At 41.4% G+C, this 20,302-nt stretch overlaps 1 protein-coding gene across 1 annotated transcript in view; it reads right to left on the reverse strand.

Annotated features, from left to right (window-relative positions):
* Positions 1 to 345: 345 nt before the first annotated feature.
* The window catches only part of LOC132831044 (glycoprotein-N-acetylgalactosamine 3-beta-galactosyltransferase 1-like), a 33,486-nt gene continuing 13,529 nt past the window's right edge, over positions 346 to 20,302 (reverse strand). The window contains exons 3-6 of the mRNA XM_060849096.1: positions 15,412 to 15,607; positions 11,785 to 12,452; positions 3,253 to 3,428; positions 346 to 2,983 (exon numbers count right to left, since the gene is read on the reverse strand). Of these exons, the coding sequence (XP_060705079.1) occupies positions 2,962 to 2,983; positions 3,253 to 3,428; positions 11,785 to 12,452; positions 15,412 to 15,601 (1,056 nt within the window). The 5' untranslated portion in view covers positions 15,602 to 15,607 and the 3' untranslated portion in view covers positions 346 to 2,961. The remainder of the gene's footprint in view (positions 2,984 to 3,252; positions 3,429 to 11,784; positions 12,453 to 15,411; positions 15,608 to 20,302) is intronic.

A 20,302-nucleotide genomic window follows, 5' to 3' on the forward strand; every position in this document is an offset into this window, starting at 1 on the left:
AACAATCCGCATACATGAACATCAACTAGCCACGAAACGACATGACCAGCTATCCCTAGTAGCCACACACGTAGACAACAAGCAACATGAATTCGACTGGGAAAACACTACTATCATAGGGCAAGCCAGACAGAGAACAGCCAGGGAATTCCTAGAGGCATGGCATTCATCCACAAACACCATCAACAAACACATCGACCTGGACCCAATATACCAACCACTACAGCAGACAGCTGAAACTGACACCCGGAAGCGGCAAGGACAGACCACTATAAATATCAGAAGAAACATCAAAGAAATGCTTCGCAGGAGGCTCCAGAGCACTGATGATGTCGCCTAGCCAGGGGATGAAACGTTTGCAACAAGAACTTCCAGCTCTGATCTCCAGCACCTGCAGTCCTCACCTTCTCCCTTAGTGAGTCTGACGTTTGATACTGTAGTCAAAAGGTGTGGTGCTGGAAAAGCACAACGGGTCAGGCAGCATCCAAGGAGCAGAAGAGTCGATGTATCGGACATAAACCCTTCATCAGGAAGGTGCGGAGGGGGTTGGGTGCCCAAGGGGGCCGGGAGACAAATGGGAGGGGGTGATGGGGCTGGGAGGAAGGTAGTTTGGAAAGCGATAGGTAGATGAAGGTGATGGGGTGATGGTGATAGGTTGGACTGGAGGGTGGAGTGGATAGGTGGGAAGATGTTTGCTATTGTACCTGAGCAAAAGTAACAAGCCACGCCGATTGGAACGGTACCAATGGGAAAAGCTGAAAATGTGTTGCTGGAAAAGCGCAGCAGGTCAGGCAGCATCCAAGGAATAGGAAATTCCTACCAATGGGAAAAGGCAACCATCTTGATGATTTGTCATGATAATGAGAAATGGAATACATTTGCCTCTCGTGCATTCCTGATTTTAATCCTACCATCACTTGTTACGATACCTTCAGCTGCTTGGCCTCCAGATTCTGGAATTCCCTCCCAAAACCTCTTTGTCCTTCTTTCCCTTTTATCCAACTTTTTTTTGAGTGTTCTGCAAAATGGGTCAAAATCCCCATTCCATAGCCTGGACTTAAACTTGGAATGAGTTTGTGGTATTCACATTTGAACTAAGATTCACAGAGCTCTGTGGCTGAGATAAACCAGGCAATGTGCAAGCCTAGGGACAAGTGGAGTAGGGGTCTAGCTAAAGGAAGACCCCCACAAATGCCCAGCTAAAAGACAATGAATACCAGCCTGTAGAGCAAACAACGAAGACATCCTGGAGCTTATAAAAATCAACTTTCAATCACTTTGCTGGGACACAGAGATATTGAACATCCCACACCATTGTACTCCATGCAAACCTGTGAAGGCCTTAACTACCAGTAAAACTTTAAGCTACATCCATCCAAGAGAAATACTGGATATAGAAAACGATGGGAACCCATTCACTTTAATTCGAGAACCACTTACACCTCATCCAGGAATCAGGAGGCTCATTCAGCCCAGAGAGGAGGAACAACAGTTTAGTAATCAAATCCAGATTTGGTAAGGGATAAGGGGAACCAACAGTCAGTATAACTGGGGAACCCTGACCTATAAGGGGGGTTGGATTCAGCAAGAGGGTCGGTCAGAATGGAGAGAGAATCAGACACAGCGAGCCATGGAATGTAACCATCACAGACTCAGGAAAAAAAAAATCAAGAGAGCAAACCAGCTTCTCATCCACGAACCTCCAAGGACTGACGAGAAGTGACCAAAGCACCCGGACAGCCGAGATACCGACCGGGACAGTGCCAGTGACATCCACCACCCTCCGAGCTGACAGAAGCCACGTCAGGGGTGAGCATAAAGTCACCCGAGACCTTTTGTCCCAACTCAGTTAGAAGGGTGAGCATCGGGGCTGACGGTGCAGGGCACCCCCGGGGGAAGGAAGCAGGATAGGACCCTGGGATTAGCATTTTCTCTCTTTCGCTTGCTCCCCTTGCCCCTGTCCCCCGGCAATTCACAGCTCTCTGTAATTTTAAACCCACAGTACTAAGCCAGGGCTGCAAGGGTTAACTGGGGTGTTAGCTGTCAGATAAGTCTCACTTTGCTTGATCCGTAACATTTTCAGTTATTGCATATAATTTCAATTTTGCTTGTTTTGGTAGATCACGTTGCGGTTGTACAAGACATCGGTTAGGTCGCTTTTGGAATATTGCGTGCAATTCTGGTCTCCTTCCTATCAGAAGGATGTTGTGAAACTTGAGAGGGTTCAGAAAAGATTTACAAGGATGCTGCCGGGTTGAAGGATTTGAATTATAGGGAGAGGCTGAATAGGCTGGGGCTGTTTGCGTTGGAGTCTGAGGGGCGACCTTGTAGAGGTTTATAAAATCATGAGGGGCATGGACAAGATAAATAGACAGTCTTTTCCTTGGGGTGGGGGAGTCTAGAGCTAGAGGGCATAGGCTGAGGGTGAGAGAGGAAAGATATAAAACGGACCTAAGGGGTAACTTTTTCATGGAGAGGGTGGTGCGTGTATGGAATGTGCTGCCATGGGAAGTGGTGGAGGCTGGTACAATTGTAACATTTAAAAGGCATCTGGATGGGTATATGAATAGAAGAGGTTAAAGGGATGCGGGCCAAGTGGTGGAAATTGGGATTAGATTAGATTAGGATTTCTAGTCGGTATGGACAAATTGGACATAAAGGTCTGTCTGTTTCTGCGCTGTACATCTCTATGACTTTAATAAAATCAGGGTTTCCTTTGCCTCTGAAGCATCTGCCTCCTGTGTTTTCACCACACCTCACTACATAAGTCCAGTGTCTGAACCAGTGAGCTGGAGTGCAATATACCAACAAGCACTCCCTACAGTTCAGTATCAACATTAAGCAAAGTACGGCCAATGCTGGAAGTTTGAACTAACACAGGACATGCTGGGGAACCCCAGCAGCCACTTGGAGTGTCCATGCAAGGCAATCGACCAGCCGATGTCATTCGTAGCATTGACTTCAGTGCAGGGACCTCAGAGACCTACATGGGTGAAAACACAATTAGCAGAAATAGGTAGAGGGAGAACTGGAGTTAACGTTTCAAGTCCAGTCTGACTCTTCTTTGGAATGATTACATTTTGATTGGTAGCACTTTTGTGAAGTAACTTGGCATGTTGGTCCACAATAAAAGGTCCTATATAAATTACTGTCACCGTTCATGGTACACGATATCTGCCAGTGGACATCGTTTTCAATTAAATTGGAGATAAAACTGCCATTTGATTCCCAAGTAGGCTGTGTCAGTTTTACCTCTTTCCCATGTCCTTCCCTTGCTTTGATGTTTTGGATGAGTCTGGGAAATCAGTACTTTTTCTGTATTTGTATCCCACAACATGTAGGTGATAAATATAATATTCCAGAACGTACATCATCTCAGGGCTTACATAATGAAAGGAAATTGCCAAGTCGGAGCAGCACTCAGGACCCTGGGGAAGGAAAAGAAGCCGTGTGTTACTTTCATGAACACAGAAATGGCAGACATTCTTCAAATCTTCAAAACAAAGACTCAATGTTATTACAGCTGCAAGCTTTTTCGCTTTCAAAGTAGAATTGAATAAATTTATTGCACTGTGGAATATTATTCCGTACTTTTGTCCAAAAGCTGTCTGCTTGCTGGGTGTGGGTTATGAGAGGAAAAGGAGAAGGAATAAATGCAAGATGCTCTACTTGCTCTGTAAGAACATGATCTAGTAACCACTTCATATTCTTGTTCATTGATCAGTACTAAAAGGAGACAGGTTCACATTTAAACATTTGAGCACAACCGTTCCCTCAAAAACAAAACTCAACTCAAACGTATAATTTCCGATGAATGCAACTGGTAGAATTCTTGACTTTCCTTGGTCTTCCTCTTCCCCATGTAGCCTACAGGCTATATCAGCCTCAACCCTGGAGTTCTTCATATTTAAAATTACTGCATGACTTCCCTGTAAGAATTAATAATGTCCTGAACTGCAGACCATTTAAAGCCCAAAAAGGTACCTATTGCCAACATCAACAATGGAAATCCTTTTAATACTCTACCTACCTAATTAAAGGACAATTTTGTTTTATTTATGCTGCGTAGATCATGATTATTAAAAATGCTGGTATATTTTGGAAGGATTCAGGTTCAAATCCACTAGCCTAATCTATATATTTATGTGATGAGGAGGTGTTGGTATTGGACTGGGGTGAACAAAGTTAAAGAATCACACAACAGCAGGTTATAGTCCAATAGGTTTATTTGTAAGTGTGAACTTTCAGAGCGTTAGCTACCTAAAGAAGGAGCAGGACTCTGAAAGCTTGTAGTTCCAAATAAACTTGTTAGATTATAACCTGGTGTTATTTGATTTTTAACTATGTGTTTATGATTTGCAGTTCTGAAGGGTCACTGGACTCAAAATGATGATGAACCACCTGATGAAGGAGCGGCGCTCTGAAAGCTAGTGCTTCCAATTAAACCTGTTGGACTTAACCCGGTGTTGTGTGATTTTTAACTTTGCACACCCCAGTCCAACACCGGTATCTCCAAATCATGGACCCAAAATGTTAATTGTGATTTCTCTGCACAGATGCTGCCAGACCTGCTGATCTTTTCCAGCAATTTCTATTTTTGTTTTCGATTTCCAGCATCCACAATTCATTTTTAAAAAAATACTTTTCTGCAACGTTATGATCTTGAGGAGACCAGTAACTCTCAAAAAGAAATTTAAACTCCGTAGTATTAACCAAGAGAATTACACCACAAGATTAACTCGCATTACAAACAGAACTTTTTAAAATAGGAATATAAAAAGCAAGTACAACTAATCTAACACCATATTTCATAAATTAATACCTTACAGTTGAAAATCTCAAGAAAACTGCTTGTCCTATTTTATTTCAAGCCACATATTCCTCTATAACTTACATAATCTTGAGTGTTCCACCATGTCTCCTGAGAGTAAATCAAAGTGTATGCCCAGCGTTCAGCATTTCACTTTGATTTTCCCCAGTGTTCCCACTATTCTTTGAGGTATTAGATCACTTAGCATCCTTCTGTTGACATTTAGGTGATCTTCCAATTCTCCTTAAGCACCACACAATTGTGAAAACCCCAGCTCAAACATGGGGCTCAATGTATCTAATGCAGAAATACGCTTGATTTCTGAAAGCCCTGTGCTTCAGGTTCACAGCTCCTTTTGAGCCCTAACTACTCACAGCTTATCCTTTCACCTTCAAGACACTAATCGGCCTGTTTCTATTTAAAAGTAATCACAAAAAGGTTATCGTGCTGCATAAACAATTCTCATCACAATGTAGCACACCTGGGATGTTCCACTAGACCCATTATCAAACTCTACGATTTCCATTCCCTAAAGCTGTTCCTTCATCTGGGAAAACTGCAGAACACAAATGCCTCATGAAGATAACTGCAGACATCTTGTCATCACTAAGAAATTCAGGAGGGGGCTTCATGTTTTCTCATTCCCAACTCTAACTTTACCAAACACAGAACACCCTTTTAAATTATCAATAATTTAGGACTGTTTGCCAGGCTCTGACCATAAGTTTTCATTTATCTTGAATTAAAAATTTTAATCCTCAAACTAAAAAAGTTATGCTCCTAAAATATACGATCACAAATAACATATTTATAGCATATCATTGCTTATTAATCTCTGCACTACTGCGGCACAGGCTTCAGAGTTGTGAAAAATACATTCTTCTGCAACGTGGCAGTTATATGACATTGACTCCTGTATGTATAAGAAAAATGTGCATTTATCTAGCACCTCATCCTATTTCTCTGGAAATTTTTAAAGCTTAATTCGCAACTAATTACGTCTAACTGCACACTCCATAAATACTAATTGAAAATTGATGCATTTTTTTTTACCAAAAACATTACTTGGGAAATCTGGATGAATCCCAAATTTGTCTTTGGCTGCATTGTCCCACATCCCAAAGGAGAACTTTCAACTAGAACACTAGGAAGACTCCCTATAGCATGGCAGCTCAGTGGTTAGCATTGCTGTCTTACTGTGCCAGGGACCCAGGTTCGATTCCAGCCTCAGTTGACTGCCTGTGTGGAGTTTGCACGTTCTCCCCATCTCTGTGGGTTTCCTCTGGGTGCTCTGGTTTCCTTCCACAGTCCAAAGATGTGCAGGCTAGGTGGATTGGCCGTGCTATATTTCCCACAGTGTCCATGGATGTGCAGGCTAGGTGCATTAGTCAGGGGTAAACATAAAGGTAGGGGTGGAATACTCTTCGGGGGCGGGGCGGGGCATGTGGACTTGTTTCCACACTGTAGACATTCTATGATTCTACTCTGAGCAGAAATGAAAATGGGGAATTCATCAATGGCCTGCTGAATGGCCAGTTTTACATTGTGTAGACAAGCAGGAAGCTGAAAGAACACAGCAGGCCAGGCAGCATCAGGAGGTGGAGAAGTCAACATTTCAGGTGTAACCCTTCTTCAGGACATTTACCAGAAACACATAGGCTCTCACAACTACCTGGACTACATCTCCTCCCACCCAGTATCCTGCAAGAACTCCATCCCGTTCTCCTAATTCCGCTGCATCTGTATTCTCTCTCCAGCTTTATGTTGGAGCAGCAAGTTGAAAATCTGCCTCCTTGAATCCAAACGAAGACAATGGAGTTGGTCTGGGACCTCTCAAATCTAGACCACAGCTGGAAGACTATATGCAGTTTTGATTTCCATATGTAAGGAAGGAGTACCTGCATTGCATCACAGTTAGTGTTCACTGGATTGGTCCCTGGGCTGAGGGAGCTGTTCTATGGTGAGAGATGGAGCAAATTAGATCTATATTCTCAAATTTAGTAGAAATAGAGGTCAATCTGGTGAAATATAATCAATTCTGAAAGAGGATGACAGCATAGACAGTGAAAAATTGTTTCTGCTCAGGAAATCTAACACATTGGCTATAGTCTCAGAGTAAAGGGCTGATTATTTAGGAATAAGACGAAGAGAAATCATTTCACTGTAGATTTGCAAATGTTTTGGAATTCTGTACCCCAGAGAATTGTAAATGATCCATTGTTGAACATATTTAAGGCTGAGGGATAGACAGAACTTTAGTCTTTCAGGGGACATGGCGAGTAGGCAGAAAGGTGGAGTTGAAGCCCACAATCATCCATGATGATTGTGATTAGCAAAATGGGCTTGATGGGCCAAATGGTATACTTGAACTCTTACATCTAGTGCTCTTGAATCTTTGTGTTCTTTACTAATCACAGTTACCATTATACCATCAGACAAGCAAAGGCAATCAATGGAAAAGTTTTGTTCCATATGCTGTTGTATTCTGACTGAGGCAATGAATTCAGTACAGCTCAGCAAACAAACCTTGAACCCAGTGATCTAAATGGGTCCAGTTGCCACCTGTAATTCCTGCTGTTCATGCCAATATTCTTGATTATCAATGAACTGCCTGGAAATGTTTCTGTTCATTAGTTTAAAGAAATAGAGATGATAAGAATTGTTTATGCCTCTCATTACAACTGCCTGAGGGTTGTATGATGATCTAATTCGAAGCTCATAAAAATAGCTCATAACCAGCCCAAAGCATAACTCACAAATCCATGTGCTTGGTACCACACCTAACACCTGTCTTACTGATAATACCCCGCCTGCCATCTGCTGCTGGTTACGTTCTACAAACTAAATATATGAAAACTCAGGAGATCACAAGACATGTAATGCACACCCACTGAGCAAAGGTGGTAATCCTAAGCTGTCAATATATTACTGGCTGTTACAGGTGGACTTGCGTTAGATAATACTGTTTGGCTCTGGCAAAAAAAAAATACATGGGTAGATGTTTCAAATTCAATATTTTCATTAGCCACAATTTACAATAAAATGTCCCCATGAGTAAACTGTAGCCATACCACCCAACATGTTGTGTGGAAGTGTGTTAAACTTCAAGGAGAAAAATGGGGCTTGTTAACATTGCAAAAATTAGACAATAGTACTTGCCAAACTGCTGTATGTATTATAGGGATATATTTGTTAATTTAGCTTTACTACAGGATAATAAGTTTTTTTGAGGAATCTATTTTTTCCTTTTAGTCTAGGAAATTTGTTCCTTTTATTCACAAACCATTCTTCTCTTCTATTCTGGAGTACCAGGGAGTCAATGGTCTAGTGGCACTATCACTGGCCGGTTAAACCAGAGATCCAGCTAATGTTCAAAGGATCTGGATTCAAATGGCACATGTTGGAATTTGAATTCAATAAATATCTGGAATTAGAAGTCTAATGATGACCATGAATCAATTGTCAGGAAAAACCTATCTGGTTCATTAATGTTCTTCAGGGAAGGAAACTTCCATTCTTACCTACTCTGGCCTACATGTGACTCCAGATCAATGTGGTTAACTCTTAACAGCCCTCCAGACAATTAGGGATGGGCTAAAAACACTGGGCCTCATCCCATGAATGAATGAAAAGTAAGTCCAGTTTCACCAATGGTGCATCCAGCAAATTTGCAGTAAACTGACTTCTGGGATAGTTTAAACAGTCAGTATCTGATTATAAGTGAGTCCATTCTCCCCATACCAAGCATCCATATGCATGTATGATACCAATAGAGATAACTGGGCAGCATCCAGGAGACAGAACCTTTCTCAGGAGAGAAAACCTTTGTCAAATTTCCCATCACTAATCAAGAGGAACTTTTCCAAGTCAAGCAAAAACAATGAAGTCTTGCAAGCTTACCAGACAGATGTCATTTAAAAACATGAAACATACTCTCCAACTGACCTGAAATATTTCTTACCATTCATGTTGCAGAGTCTTGCCTTCAATTCAGCTGGTAGTGTTTGTGTAATTGGACTGAATAGGAAACCCAAATTATCCAATCAAGTATTCAGAACAAAATATCTAATCATCATTGATTGGGAAATTCTGAATCAGAGACTGTCCAATCTTGGCTCAAGTAGTTAGATTTTGTTATGACTTAGCAACTGCTACATGGAGATTGACATAAGCATTAATTTTGGATGTTTTAGCATCTGTAATGTTGCTTTGCCAATTTTTCTGCAACATATGTTATTGGGTATATTTTTCTGTAATTGTAAATTGCCATTTCAGTCAACTTTTCAGAATGGAAAGATTGTCCCATTTCCTGACAGGATGATTGAGACTGCTCCTAGTTTAACATGCTAGGAGAAATTTTCCAAAGGGAATTGTAGGTCAAGAGTAGCTCCTTTGCCTCTTGCACAGAAGCGTGAGTTGAAACCCCACTCCAGAAACTTGAACACAAATTCACAGATGGTGTTCCAGTGCAGCATTGAGGAATGATGCACTGTTGGAGACACTGGCCTTCAAACGCACCATTAAATTGGTCTCCTGTCTCCCTTCTTGTCTGAACATAATCAGCGAGCACTCTTGGAGCCAATGGATTTCTATTGGATGTCCAAGCCTATATAAATTCCTTACCCAACATGGCCAAATGGTCATTAAGTTACTTCTTTTTGTGGGATATTCCTGAACACAAATTTGCTGTTGTATTTCAGACATGATAACACGTCAAAAGTATTTCATTGGCTACGTAAATGTTTTGGGTTATTGCAAGGTAATAGAACTAGTCACAAATACAAACAAATCTCCTGCTTTGCTTCAACACTTGCGGTGTTTTCACAATTTCCTGTTGCATTAGTACAAACTGAAGGTTGACCCGTTTACCTCTGACTAATATTGAAAGTCATCCATCTAAAAGTCCCCAGGTAAAGTTTAATGCTTCAGGTTGGTTAATTTAAATCTTGCAATCAAGATCCCAGCATTTGCAGTTAAGTCTTCTACTTAAGTAATGAGTGCATTTTTTAAAAAAATGGTACAGCAACTTTTAAATAAGATATTAAACCGATTCCCTGTCAACACCACTGACTGCATATTTAGGGGTTAATTATCCATCCTGTTGCATTGCCAACTCTAAAGTCTGTAATATATCAGTTTGAAACACTCAATAGTATTGTAGTTGATTTCTACAAAACAAAGCTCCCTTTTCCTCACCACAAACGGTTGTAGATAATTGAGAGGAATATAAGAGTTGGACTCATAAACTCCCTCAGCGTCATAGAGCCCATCAGTAACTCCCAACATTAGCATGAGAAAAGAACAGAAAAGCAGAGGGAGAATTGCTTTCCTAAGTGGATTTTTTCAAAAGCAAGGCTGGAAAGATATTAGAAGGTTCTAGCGTAATTATTTTTTTTAATGAACTGAATAACGAATGAAAAGCTGATCACTGAAATCTGCCCTGTTAACATCTAAATATAGGACAACTCTGTTTGGCAGCTAAATTCAACAATCATACAGAACAAGATTTTTTCTCCCCTTGAAATGCCATTAATAAAAAGTATTTAATTCTTGTCTGTGACAGGTATAGCTGATAAATCCTCAGGTCTCCATTTACAACCGTATCCCTGTTACTGCCTCAAGAATATACTATCAATGATGTTTGCACAGGAGAATTGTGTGTTCACGTACAAAGTGACATTAAGTTTTAAACCTAACTGACTGTAATAACTCAAAAGTAGAATAATGTCAATCAATTATTAAAAATTCTTCTTTGTTAACTTGGCATGTTATAGCTACACAAGGTTTAGGCTCTTAATATCATGTACAAATTCCCATTTTCTATCCACCTACTGATTTCATGCCCATTCCAGTTCCAAATCCTATGGTCAGACTGAATTGAAATATTTTGAGCAAGTACTGTTCTGGCATAATTAGGTTGCCAGCAAAATGAAGGATCTTGCCACACCAGCTGGACGAGGGACATATGAAGGAAAGTTCACAATCCAAATTTGCTGCAGGGGAAGAGCAGTCTCAACATTGTCCTGAGAGCCAGCCTTCCCCGTCACATCGGGACAGGAAGGAGTGCCCACAAGTGGTTATTTCCAGCAGAAATTCGTAGTGATAAAAGAAAGTGATCAATAGAACTTCAAGCAAAGCTCTACTGCATACCTCATATGTTCAACTAATGTACCTCCCAGTCTCAATCCAGGATATGTACATATAAAAGAAGGAATGGCTCATAATTTAATCTCAACCATGAGTTTAGTCCATTGATCTCACCCAGGACAGTAGTATGGGTTTTATGAAGGACTTTAGTATCTCCTGGCTCACAGCAGATATTCATTCAGTGGCAAAACTGCTAATTGTTGGATAGTCTTGCCTACTGGACATTGGGCAAGTATAGACTGGAACCTCTACATTCATTTGTCCTGATGTTTTGCTAGATGGAGCATAGTTTGGTGTTGTTTATTGACAGAATTTACCAAATACATGGCAACAACGCACTTGCAAGATTGCCTCCAACCCACACACTATCCTGACCTGGAAACATTGCACTGTCACTGGGTCAAAATCCAGGAGCAAGACATTAAATGTCAGTGGGTTATTCAACGGTGTGTGTATCACAAGCCTACTGCAATGCTCTTCTCATTGAATCAAAAACGGAAGGAAAAGTGAAATAGTCCTGCCGAATCTTAGGGCAGCTTTCTCATTAGAGAGAAACAACTCGTGGTGGTTTGACCGGAGGGTCAACATGCCTCAGATGAGGTGAGAGGTTTAGAAGGACAGTCCTTCATGGTTACCTCAGCAGCTGTGGGAATTAAATTTTAACCTCAATTCAGTCTACATCTCACAGAACATGGAGGTTCAAAAAGAAAGCTTCTCACCAACACCTTCTTAAAGGCAATTAAGAATGGGCAATAAATGCTGGCCTAGCCAGCAAAACCCTTACCTTGTGAAAGAATATATTAAAATGTAATTAGTAATAAACTTACGTGTGTAGCTTTGTAGTAGCTGAACTTCCAGTACCAGAAGCTGGGGTCTTGGCGCCGTTTTATCAAATGACTCAGTAATGTCAGAGGTAAAAATGTCTCTCTTAAGTGATTATCTCTGGAGTCTCCTGGCGTAATTCCAAGTATTTCCATACATTTTCCCAGTGCAAGATCCTCAACGTGAGAAGAATGATTGCAGGTCTTATCTCTGAAAGCGGCCACGTACCTTGTCAGAGCTTCTCTGCTCAAAACGTAGCCAGCTCCTCCACTCATATAACCCTGTTTGAGGAATGGTTTAAAGCGCCTGCCCAGGTACACAGGCTCATTGGGGTTGTACTTTGAAAGAAGCAATCTGAGATTATCAATGGCAATATAGGTGTCGTCGTCAGCCTTCAGAAACCAGTCAGCCTCATCGATGTGGTGTTTGTGCACATAATGGAAAGCCTTAATGGTTTTCCAATACAACTGGTTCCTACCCTCTTTCGTTTCCAGGCCAATGGTGGGAAAATCTGGATTGCTTTCAGAGCTCATGAACAGCAAAATGCTGCAGCGTTTGCCCCAGGTGGCTTTGACATGCTTGGCTTTAGTTTCCAGATTCTTTGGTGCAGTCATCACCCAGCAGAGGATGCGCACTTTGTTGTACAGCTCATCCGCTACAGACTGATTCCTTTCTGTCAAAGAGGCAAGCAGATGGGCCACCGTCAATACAAACTGTTAGGCTGTGAGCCCACTTAAAACAAAGAATGTAAAATTGCTTGAACAGCTTCTCCCCTGCCATTTTTAGACTGATAAATGGACTCTCTAACTTCAAATAATGCTGATCTGTTATGTTAATCTTGTCTGTGCGGTGTAACTTGTATGCCTAACTCTGTCTGATTTTTTTTTTCACCCTATGATCCGGATGTCCTTGCTTACTATGATCTGCCTATACTGCTCGCAAACAAAGCTTTTCACTGTACTTAGGTACATTTGACAATAAATCAAATCAAATGATATGTTACAGGAGCAAAACCAGACTGGATCCAGTCATATACATCAAACATCACTCAGTAAAGAGTATCACTAATTAACTAATCTAATCTTTGGAATAATTGTACATTCCACTCAAAGGTCAAGTGTATATTATGTGCAAACCATCAACAAGCCTTTAAATCCTATTTATCCGTCTTTTTGAGATACGTTTTTCTTGCTAGCAGCTCTGAATGGATATACATTACTTTTTGTGGATATGTCCCTGTAGACTCTTGCAATGCAATACTTAAAACAGGTACTCTTCATTTCGATGGCTAGACATTAAATGTCAGTGGGTTATTCAACGGTGTGTGTATCACAAGCCTATCCAATGCTCTTCTCATTGAACCTGCAAGTGAAGCTTCACCAGTTTCCTCATTTCCCCTCCCCCCACCTTACCTCAGTTCTAACATAGAACATTACAGCGCAGTACAGGCCCTTTGGCCCTCGATGTTGCGCTGCCCTGTCATACTAATCTGAAGCCCATCCCACCTACACTATTCCATGTACGTCCATTTGTCTGTCCAACGACGACGTAAGTGCACTTAAACTTGGTGAAGCTACTACCGATGCAGGCAAAGCATTCCATACCCTTACTACTCTCTGAGTAAAGAAACTACCTCTGACATCTGTCTTATACCTAGCTCCCCTCACTTTAAAGTTCTGTCCCCTCGTGTTTGCCATCCCCATACTTGGAAAAAGGCTCTCCCTGTCCAGCCTATCTAACCCTCTGACCCTTTGATTACCTTCCAGCTCTGCACTGTCCTCATGACCTGTCCTACCTGCCAATCTCCCTTCCCACCTATCGGCTTCAACTCTCCTCTCTGACCTATCACCTCCATCCCCACCCCCATTCACCTTGAAGGAGAGGGGAGGGGAAATGAGACGGTCAGTGAGGTTGGCATTGATGCCGTGTGGTTGACGGGTTCCAAGACGGAAGATGAGGCATTCCTCCTCCAGGGGTCAGGTGGCTTGGATTTGGCGGTGGAGGAGTTCCAGGACTTGCAGATCCTTGGCGGAGTGGGAGGGGGAGTTGAAGTGGTCAGCCACAGGGTGGTGCGGTTGTTTGGTGCATGTCCCAGAGATTTCCCTGAAACATTCTCAGAGTTGGCGTCCTGTCTCCCCAATGTAGAGGAGACCACACCGAGAGCAACAAACACAGTATATGAGGTGTTAAGCTGTGCAGGAAAATCTCTGCAGGATGTGTAAGGATCTTTGGGCCTTGGATGGAGGCAAGGGAGAGGTGCGGGCACAGGTTTTACCCCTCTTGCAGTGGCAAGGGAAGGTGCCGGGGAGTGGAGGGTGGCTTGATGAGGGTTGTGGACCTAACAAGGGAGTGGCAGAGGGAATGGTCTCTGTGGAATGGGGTGGGGAAGGAAATATATCTCTGGTGGTGGGGTCTGATTGTAGGTAGTAAAAATGGTTTGGCGAAGAATGAATAACCTTTTTATAAAGTAGATAAAGTGTTAGTACTTACTCAGAGAATAAAGCCACCAGTTTCTTCAGTTTTGAACACTAATAACTTTACTGTACAAAGTTACACCAATAATACATTTGACAATACATGTATTGTAGTACTTGTATTGTAGCATCCAGAATTGACATGAAGTAACTACCAGTAATAACTATCAGCCACCTCGTACAGAACATGATATCACATGTCACCAAGACACATCCCATAAGTTTCTCAGCAACCATGCAGATGTTGGGTCATGAAATCTTCTTAACACTTTAGCAGGGATTTCATTTATTCACTTCCAAAGATATGGGATGGAGCTGCCTCAAAATCTACTCTGTTATGGGTTATCACAATGATGGCTCACATCCGGATAGTTCACACTTCTTTTATGGGACAATGCTCCCTAGAGTCTGGAAGCTGCACTCCAGCAGCTACTCACAGGAACAATTCCAGTTCTTTCTCAGAACAGCGAAGTTCTCCAATCCGAGATTGCTCTGAGTTTGAATGCTGCTCAGCTGCACTAATACTGCTGTGCAGGCTTCTTTCACTGCACTCTCTTCTGTGCCGAACTATGAATGACACACAGGCTTATTTTCAGTCCCCATGGCTTCCATGACATTTTCTCGGTTTTAGCTCCAATACTTAGCTGCACCTTCTGGCTCCCAGCAGTCACCTTCTCAACAGCACATGTGACAGCGGCACTTTTTCTATATGGAACATATTCCTTTTCTTCTCCCTCTCTCCCTGCTCTGAGTCCAGCGAACTCTAACAAACAAATGGCCGTTGATTTGTATTAGGTGATATAGTGAAAACTTCATAACAAGCATTGGTCCCATTGCTAGACAAAGTTCCATGAATATTCCAATTTTCACAGAATATTGGCTTACGCTGTCCAAATAGATATATGAGAAAAAATGGATCTCATCACTTGGATTAAACAATAAAAGATATCTCTGGATGCCACGGAGCTTAACTCGCAGCTGAAGAGGAGCTTTTAAGTGTAAAAAGGGAAACAGAAGCTATGAAAGAATGAAATAAATCCTCAAAATGTGAAATGATTGAAATGAAATTAGCAGCTTTAACAGATAAAGGAGATAATTGAACAACAAAAATTATGTCACTTAACAATTTTGGTCACAAGTAAAGGATTAGTTACTTACTTGAACTGCAATTCATCATTCCTTTCACAAGGGAATGGTAATAATGAAAGTTGCGATGGTTGTAATTAGTTTGCATGTGACGTTGAATGTGTAATGTGGCCTTGTTAACAAAATAGGAACAGATGAAAACTCCGATCACAATCCCAGTAATAAAGTTGATAAAGGAGCCCAGAGACCTTGGAATTGCCATGGTGTTCTGAGAAAAGCAAAAACAAAGTATCACACTGTATGAGAAATTCAATGAATCATGCCACAGTCACCTTGACAGAGGTGTTCACCTAACCTATTCACATTTGAAATGACCTGCTCAATAACATTTGTAAATCTAAATGTTTGCTTTTTAAATGCCATTCCTCAACAGAAGACAATGGATTACAGTTGAGACTGCAGTTGTCCTGGTTAGAGGTGATATGAAAAATGACATTCTGTATTTTTCAGCCAGATTAAATCCAATCTCAAGGTGTTAAACTCAATAATAAATCCAGAAGGTTGTAAAGTGCCTAGTCTGAAGATGAGATGTTGTTCCTCCAGTTTGCGCTGGGATTCACTGGAACACTGCAGCATGCCCACGACAGACACGTGGCCATGCAAGCAGGATGCTGCAGTGTTCCAGTGAATCACAGCGCGAACTGGAGGAACAACATCTCATCTTCAGACTAGGCACTTTACAGCCTGAATATTGAGTTCAACACCTTCAGATGGTTAACCATTCCTTCCCTTTCTTTTAGCTTGTTATCATGTCCTCCCCTCCCCTCATCCCAGTTACTGACCTTTCAAGTCTGGCAGGAGACACACCATTGTTCTGCCATTCTCACATTCCAATCATTTCATGTGAACTATCAAAATCTTTTCTTCATCAGCACCTACGCACATTATCCCCACACCACCGACATCAAACTATAGCACAAAATGCTGTCCTCTCCACACTTCACTTCAACTCAGATGAAGAGTCATCTAGACTCAAAATGTTAGCTTGATCACTCTCCACTAATGCTATTTGACCCACTGTGATCTCCAGCATTTGTTGTTTTCAGTACAAATTCTGGTATCTGCAGTAGATTGTTCCTACCTTAAATCCAATCTCCCTTGAATACAATCTCTTGTGATAAATATCCATGTTAAACTGATACCTGGACAATGCAAAATCAGCAGACCAATTAAACTGAAGGTTACACACTGGAGTCTGGCTAGTAACAAAAGAATTTCTCATATGCATATTTGCACAAATCCAATTGCCTTTCAAAGTTAAGACAGAGTCAATGACAACACTAGGTCACTGCTAACATGAGAAACATTAAAGCGTTTATGTACTGGACCATTTGACATCAAACTAAGCTAAGGCTATAAAGTAATGAATGCAAAACCCAAATTACTGGACACCACCTCCTCAAAATACTTTCAGAACTCTTGGTTGAAGTGTGATCATGAGTTTAATCAGCTTGGCATTGATATATGTTTTTGCTATAAAACAAGGAGAGTTGCAGAACTTGTACATTAATATGTGGCCTATCGGACTTAGATCTTCCACCATCCCCATACTAAAAAATACAATTATACCCTCAATCATAAAATGACACAGCAAGGAAGAAACTGTGCCTCAGGTTATGCTTTGTGTGTGACCCTTGAAAGTAAGTGCTAGAAGGCTAGTTGACCATGGAGAGTATTGCAGAAAAGGCTAATCCCGGTCCCGACACATTTTACAGCAGGATATGCCGGATGCCAATCAGGGGAAGATGACTTCATCACTTCTTTGCTCCTCTTTCTTCGCACTGAAGTATCAGTGAAGCTTATTACAAAACTCCTGATGTTGCGTAGTTAACTAACAAACACCAGAAATTTACTAAAATTATGTGGTTAAAATGTGGAACATACTACAACAAATGAGTAGTTGAAGCAAATAGCATATATGCATTTATGGGAGAAATGAATGGAGGGATATTTTATTGGGAGTAGATGAAAAAAGTGGGAAGAAGCTAATGTACAGCTGAAACACCAAAACCAACTTATGGAGATGCATGGCCTGTTCCTGTGATATGAAAATTTTGTAACTATATCACATTTTTTTTGAACCATGAGCTGTCACCTCTCACACACACTTAAGCCAAAGTTCTGTTTCATGCTTTCATACATGTGAAACAGAAGATGTGCAGCCAATGGTATATACCAAATATTCCATGGAATACAGTACTGGCCTTTTGAAGACTAGCATGATTCCCACATACCTTTGGCCTCTTTAACTCAAGAATGTTTACTTGATGACAACCAAATTTGTGAATTCCTTCCCCAAACATCTCTGTCCTCCTTCATGATGCTCCTGCCTCTTTGATCAAGCTTTTATGAGACATGGTATTAAATTTTGTTTGATAACTTCTTTGTAAAGAACTTTGGGATATTTCATTGTGTTGAAAGGTGCCATATGCTCCAAGTCATTGTTGGTGTTGCTGTTTTAATTATGTTTCTTTAGTGGCTGAGGAAAGTATAAATTATGCTTAATAATTTTCCAGGATGCAGCTTACAAAACATACGAATCTCTCACAAACAAAAACCAAAATGCTGGAAAAGCTTAGCAGCTCTGGCAGCATCTATGGACAGAGAGCAGAATTAATGTTTCAGGTCCAGTGACCCTTCTTCAGAACTGATTTTAGATAGGAAAAAGTTGGTGTATATACTGAAGTTCGGGTGGGGAACTGGTTGGAGAGTGGGAGCGGGAGTTGATGGGAGCAGGGGAATTATACTATAAGTGGAGCTGGAGCTCAGAAAGACAGAAAAACAGTTGAGCACATAAAAGGAATGAATAAGAGTCAGCCTGGGATAATTAATACCTACTAGTGGGGACCATTAGTAGCTGACAGTAGGTTATCTGTGGAAGTAGCCCATGTGGTGACAAGACCTGATGTGTGGGGGTTTGGTTAAGGACATGGGAGATAACTTAGTGCTTAGGCCCTAAAATTAATAACTTGATATTTGAGTCCTGAAGGCCAAAGGGAGGCGAAGTGGAAAATGTGGTGCTGTTCTTCCAGCTTGCGTTGAGCTTTGTTGGAACATTACTGGAAGCCTGAGACAGAGATATTGGCCAGGGAACATGATGTGCGATTAAGTGGCAGGTCTCAGGAAGCTCTGGGTCATTTTTGCAGGCAGAATGTAGGTGTTCCGCAACGCAGTCACCCAGTTTGCATTTCACCTGTCCATTGCAGAGCAAACTACATTGACTGAGCGACTGAGCCCACCCCTCTCCCTGACATCAGTTTGAGATTCAGCCAATTTGTTCACAAGTGATGCTGAGATGAGCTTCCAACCTCATTTCTGCTACCACTAAAGCTATCTATCTGTCTCTTAGTTAGATTGCGTGGCTTCACTCATGTTTCAGCTCTTCTGCCAAAACCCTCATTCATCCATTTATTACTTCCAGACTTGACAATTCAATGCAGTCTGGTCTGTCTCCTACTACCCATCATAAACTGGAGGTATTCCAAAATTCTGCAGACAGAATATCATGTAGAAATATAGGCATTTTCAATTTCTCCAAGATTTCAAACTATTTTACAAAAAGTGATGCCAAGTTAAAAGGTGAAAAGAAAATATATTGCTTGGAATAGAAATTAGCTTTACAAAGTTAGGGCATAGCAATTTATGTTTATACCTTCTTCTGGAAAAAGGGTTAACCAGTAGATTTAAATAAGCATCACAAATTCAACACGTTTATACTAAATTTTCTGTTAGTAAAAATGAATGAATGCAAACTTCTAGTCCACTACTGAGTATATTCCAGATTGAAATTTTCATATTCTTGGGGACTGAAGTAATGACAGGAAAATGGAGTTGATGTGGAAGTCTACTCATCATTTTACTGAATTGAAGGTTAATTTTGAACGGCCTCTTCCTTTACAACTTACACCCCATTATTTCATATCCATTGCCAACAAATAGCACAGGAAAATAATTGGGTGAAAGTGAGCACTGCAGATCAGAGTTGGCGTGTATGGCGCTGGAAAAGCACAGCCAGTCAGGCAGCATGATGGGAGCAGGAGAATCAACGTTTCGAGAATAAACTCTTCATCTGGAATAAAGAAGTTTATGCTTAAAAGGTCAATTCTCCTGCTCTCTGGATGCTGCCTAACCTGCGGTGCTTTTTCAGCACCACACACTTCGACAATTAATTGGCAAGCATTTTTACAAGGTATGTCTTTTGGTTCATATAACAATAGTTGACGTTAGAACTGGGGCTTTGCCTTGAAAGATCAACTGATCTCAAAAACAAACCTGAAAAAAACAGTTCAGTTGAAGTACATCATTAATTCAGACCCACAAGAACATGGTGGACATTTATACACACTGGGAAATTAGGGATGGGCAATAAAAGCTGGCCGAGTCACCCTATCTCTTAACTCCTGCAGCCTCTGCCTGCTCTGAGATACCAGTGCTCTTCTACTTCTGGCCACTCCCAAGTGCTTGATTTTCATCACTACAGCTTCAGCTGCCTTAGCCCTGAGCTAGTCATAGAGCCATAGAGATGTACACCATGGAAACAGATCCTTCGGTCCAACCTGTCCATGCCGACCAGATATCCCAAGCCAATGTAGTCCCACCTGCTAGCACCCGGCCCATATCACTCCAAACCCTTCCTATTCATATACCCATCCAAATGCCTCTTAAATGTTGCAATTGTACCAGCCTCCAACACATCCTCTGGCAGCTCATTCCATACACGTATCACCCTCCGTGAAAAAGTTGCCCCTTAGGTCTCTTTTATATCTTTCCCCTCTCACCCTAAACCTATGTCCTCTAGTTCTGGACTTCCCGATCCCAGGGAAAAGACTTTGTCTATTTATCGTATCCATGCCCCTCATAATTTTGTAAACATCTATAAGGTCACCCCTCAGCCTGTGTTGCT

The sequence above is a fragment of the Hemiscyllium ocellatum genome, chromosome 32, assembly GCF_020745735.1.
Source record: "Hemiscyllium ocellatum isolate sHemOce1 chromosome 32, sHemOce1.pat.X.cur, whole genome shotgun sequence".
Classification (NCBI taxonomy): domain Eukaryota; kingdom Metazoa; phylum Chordata; class Chondrichthyes; order Orectolobiformes; family Hemiscylliidae; genus Hemiscyllium; species Hemiscyllium ocellatum.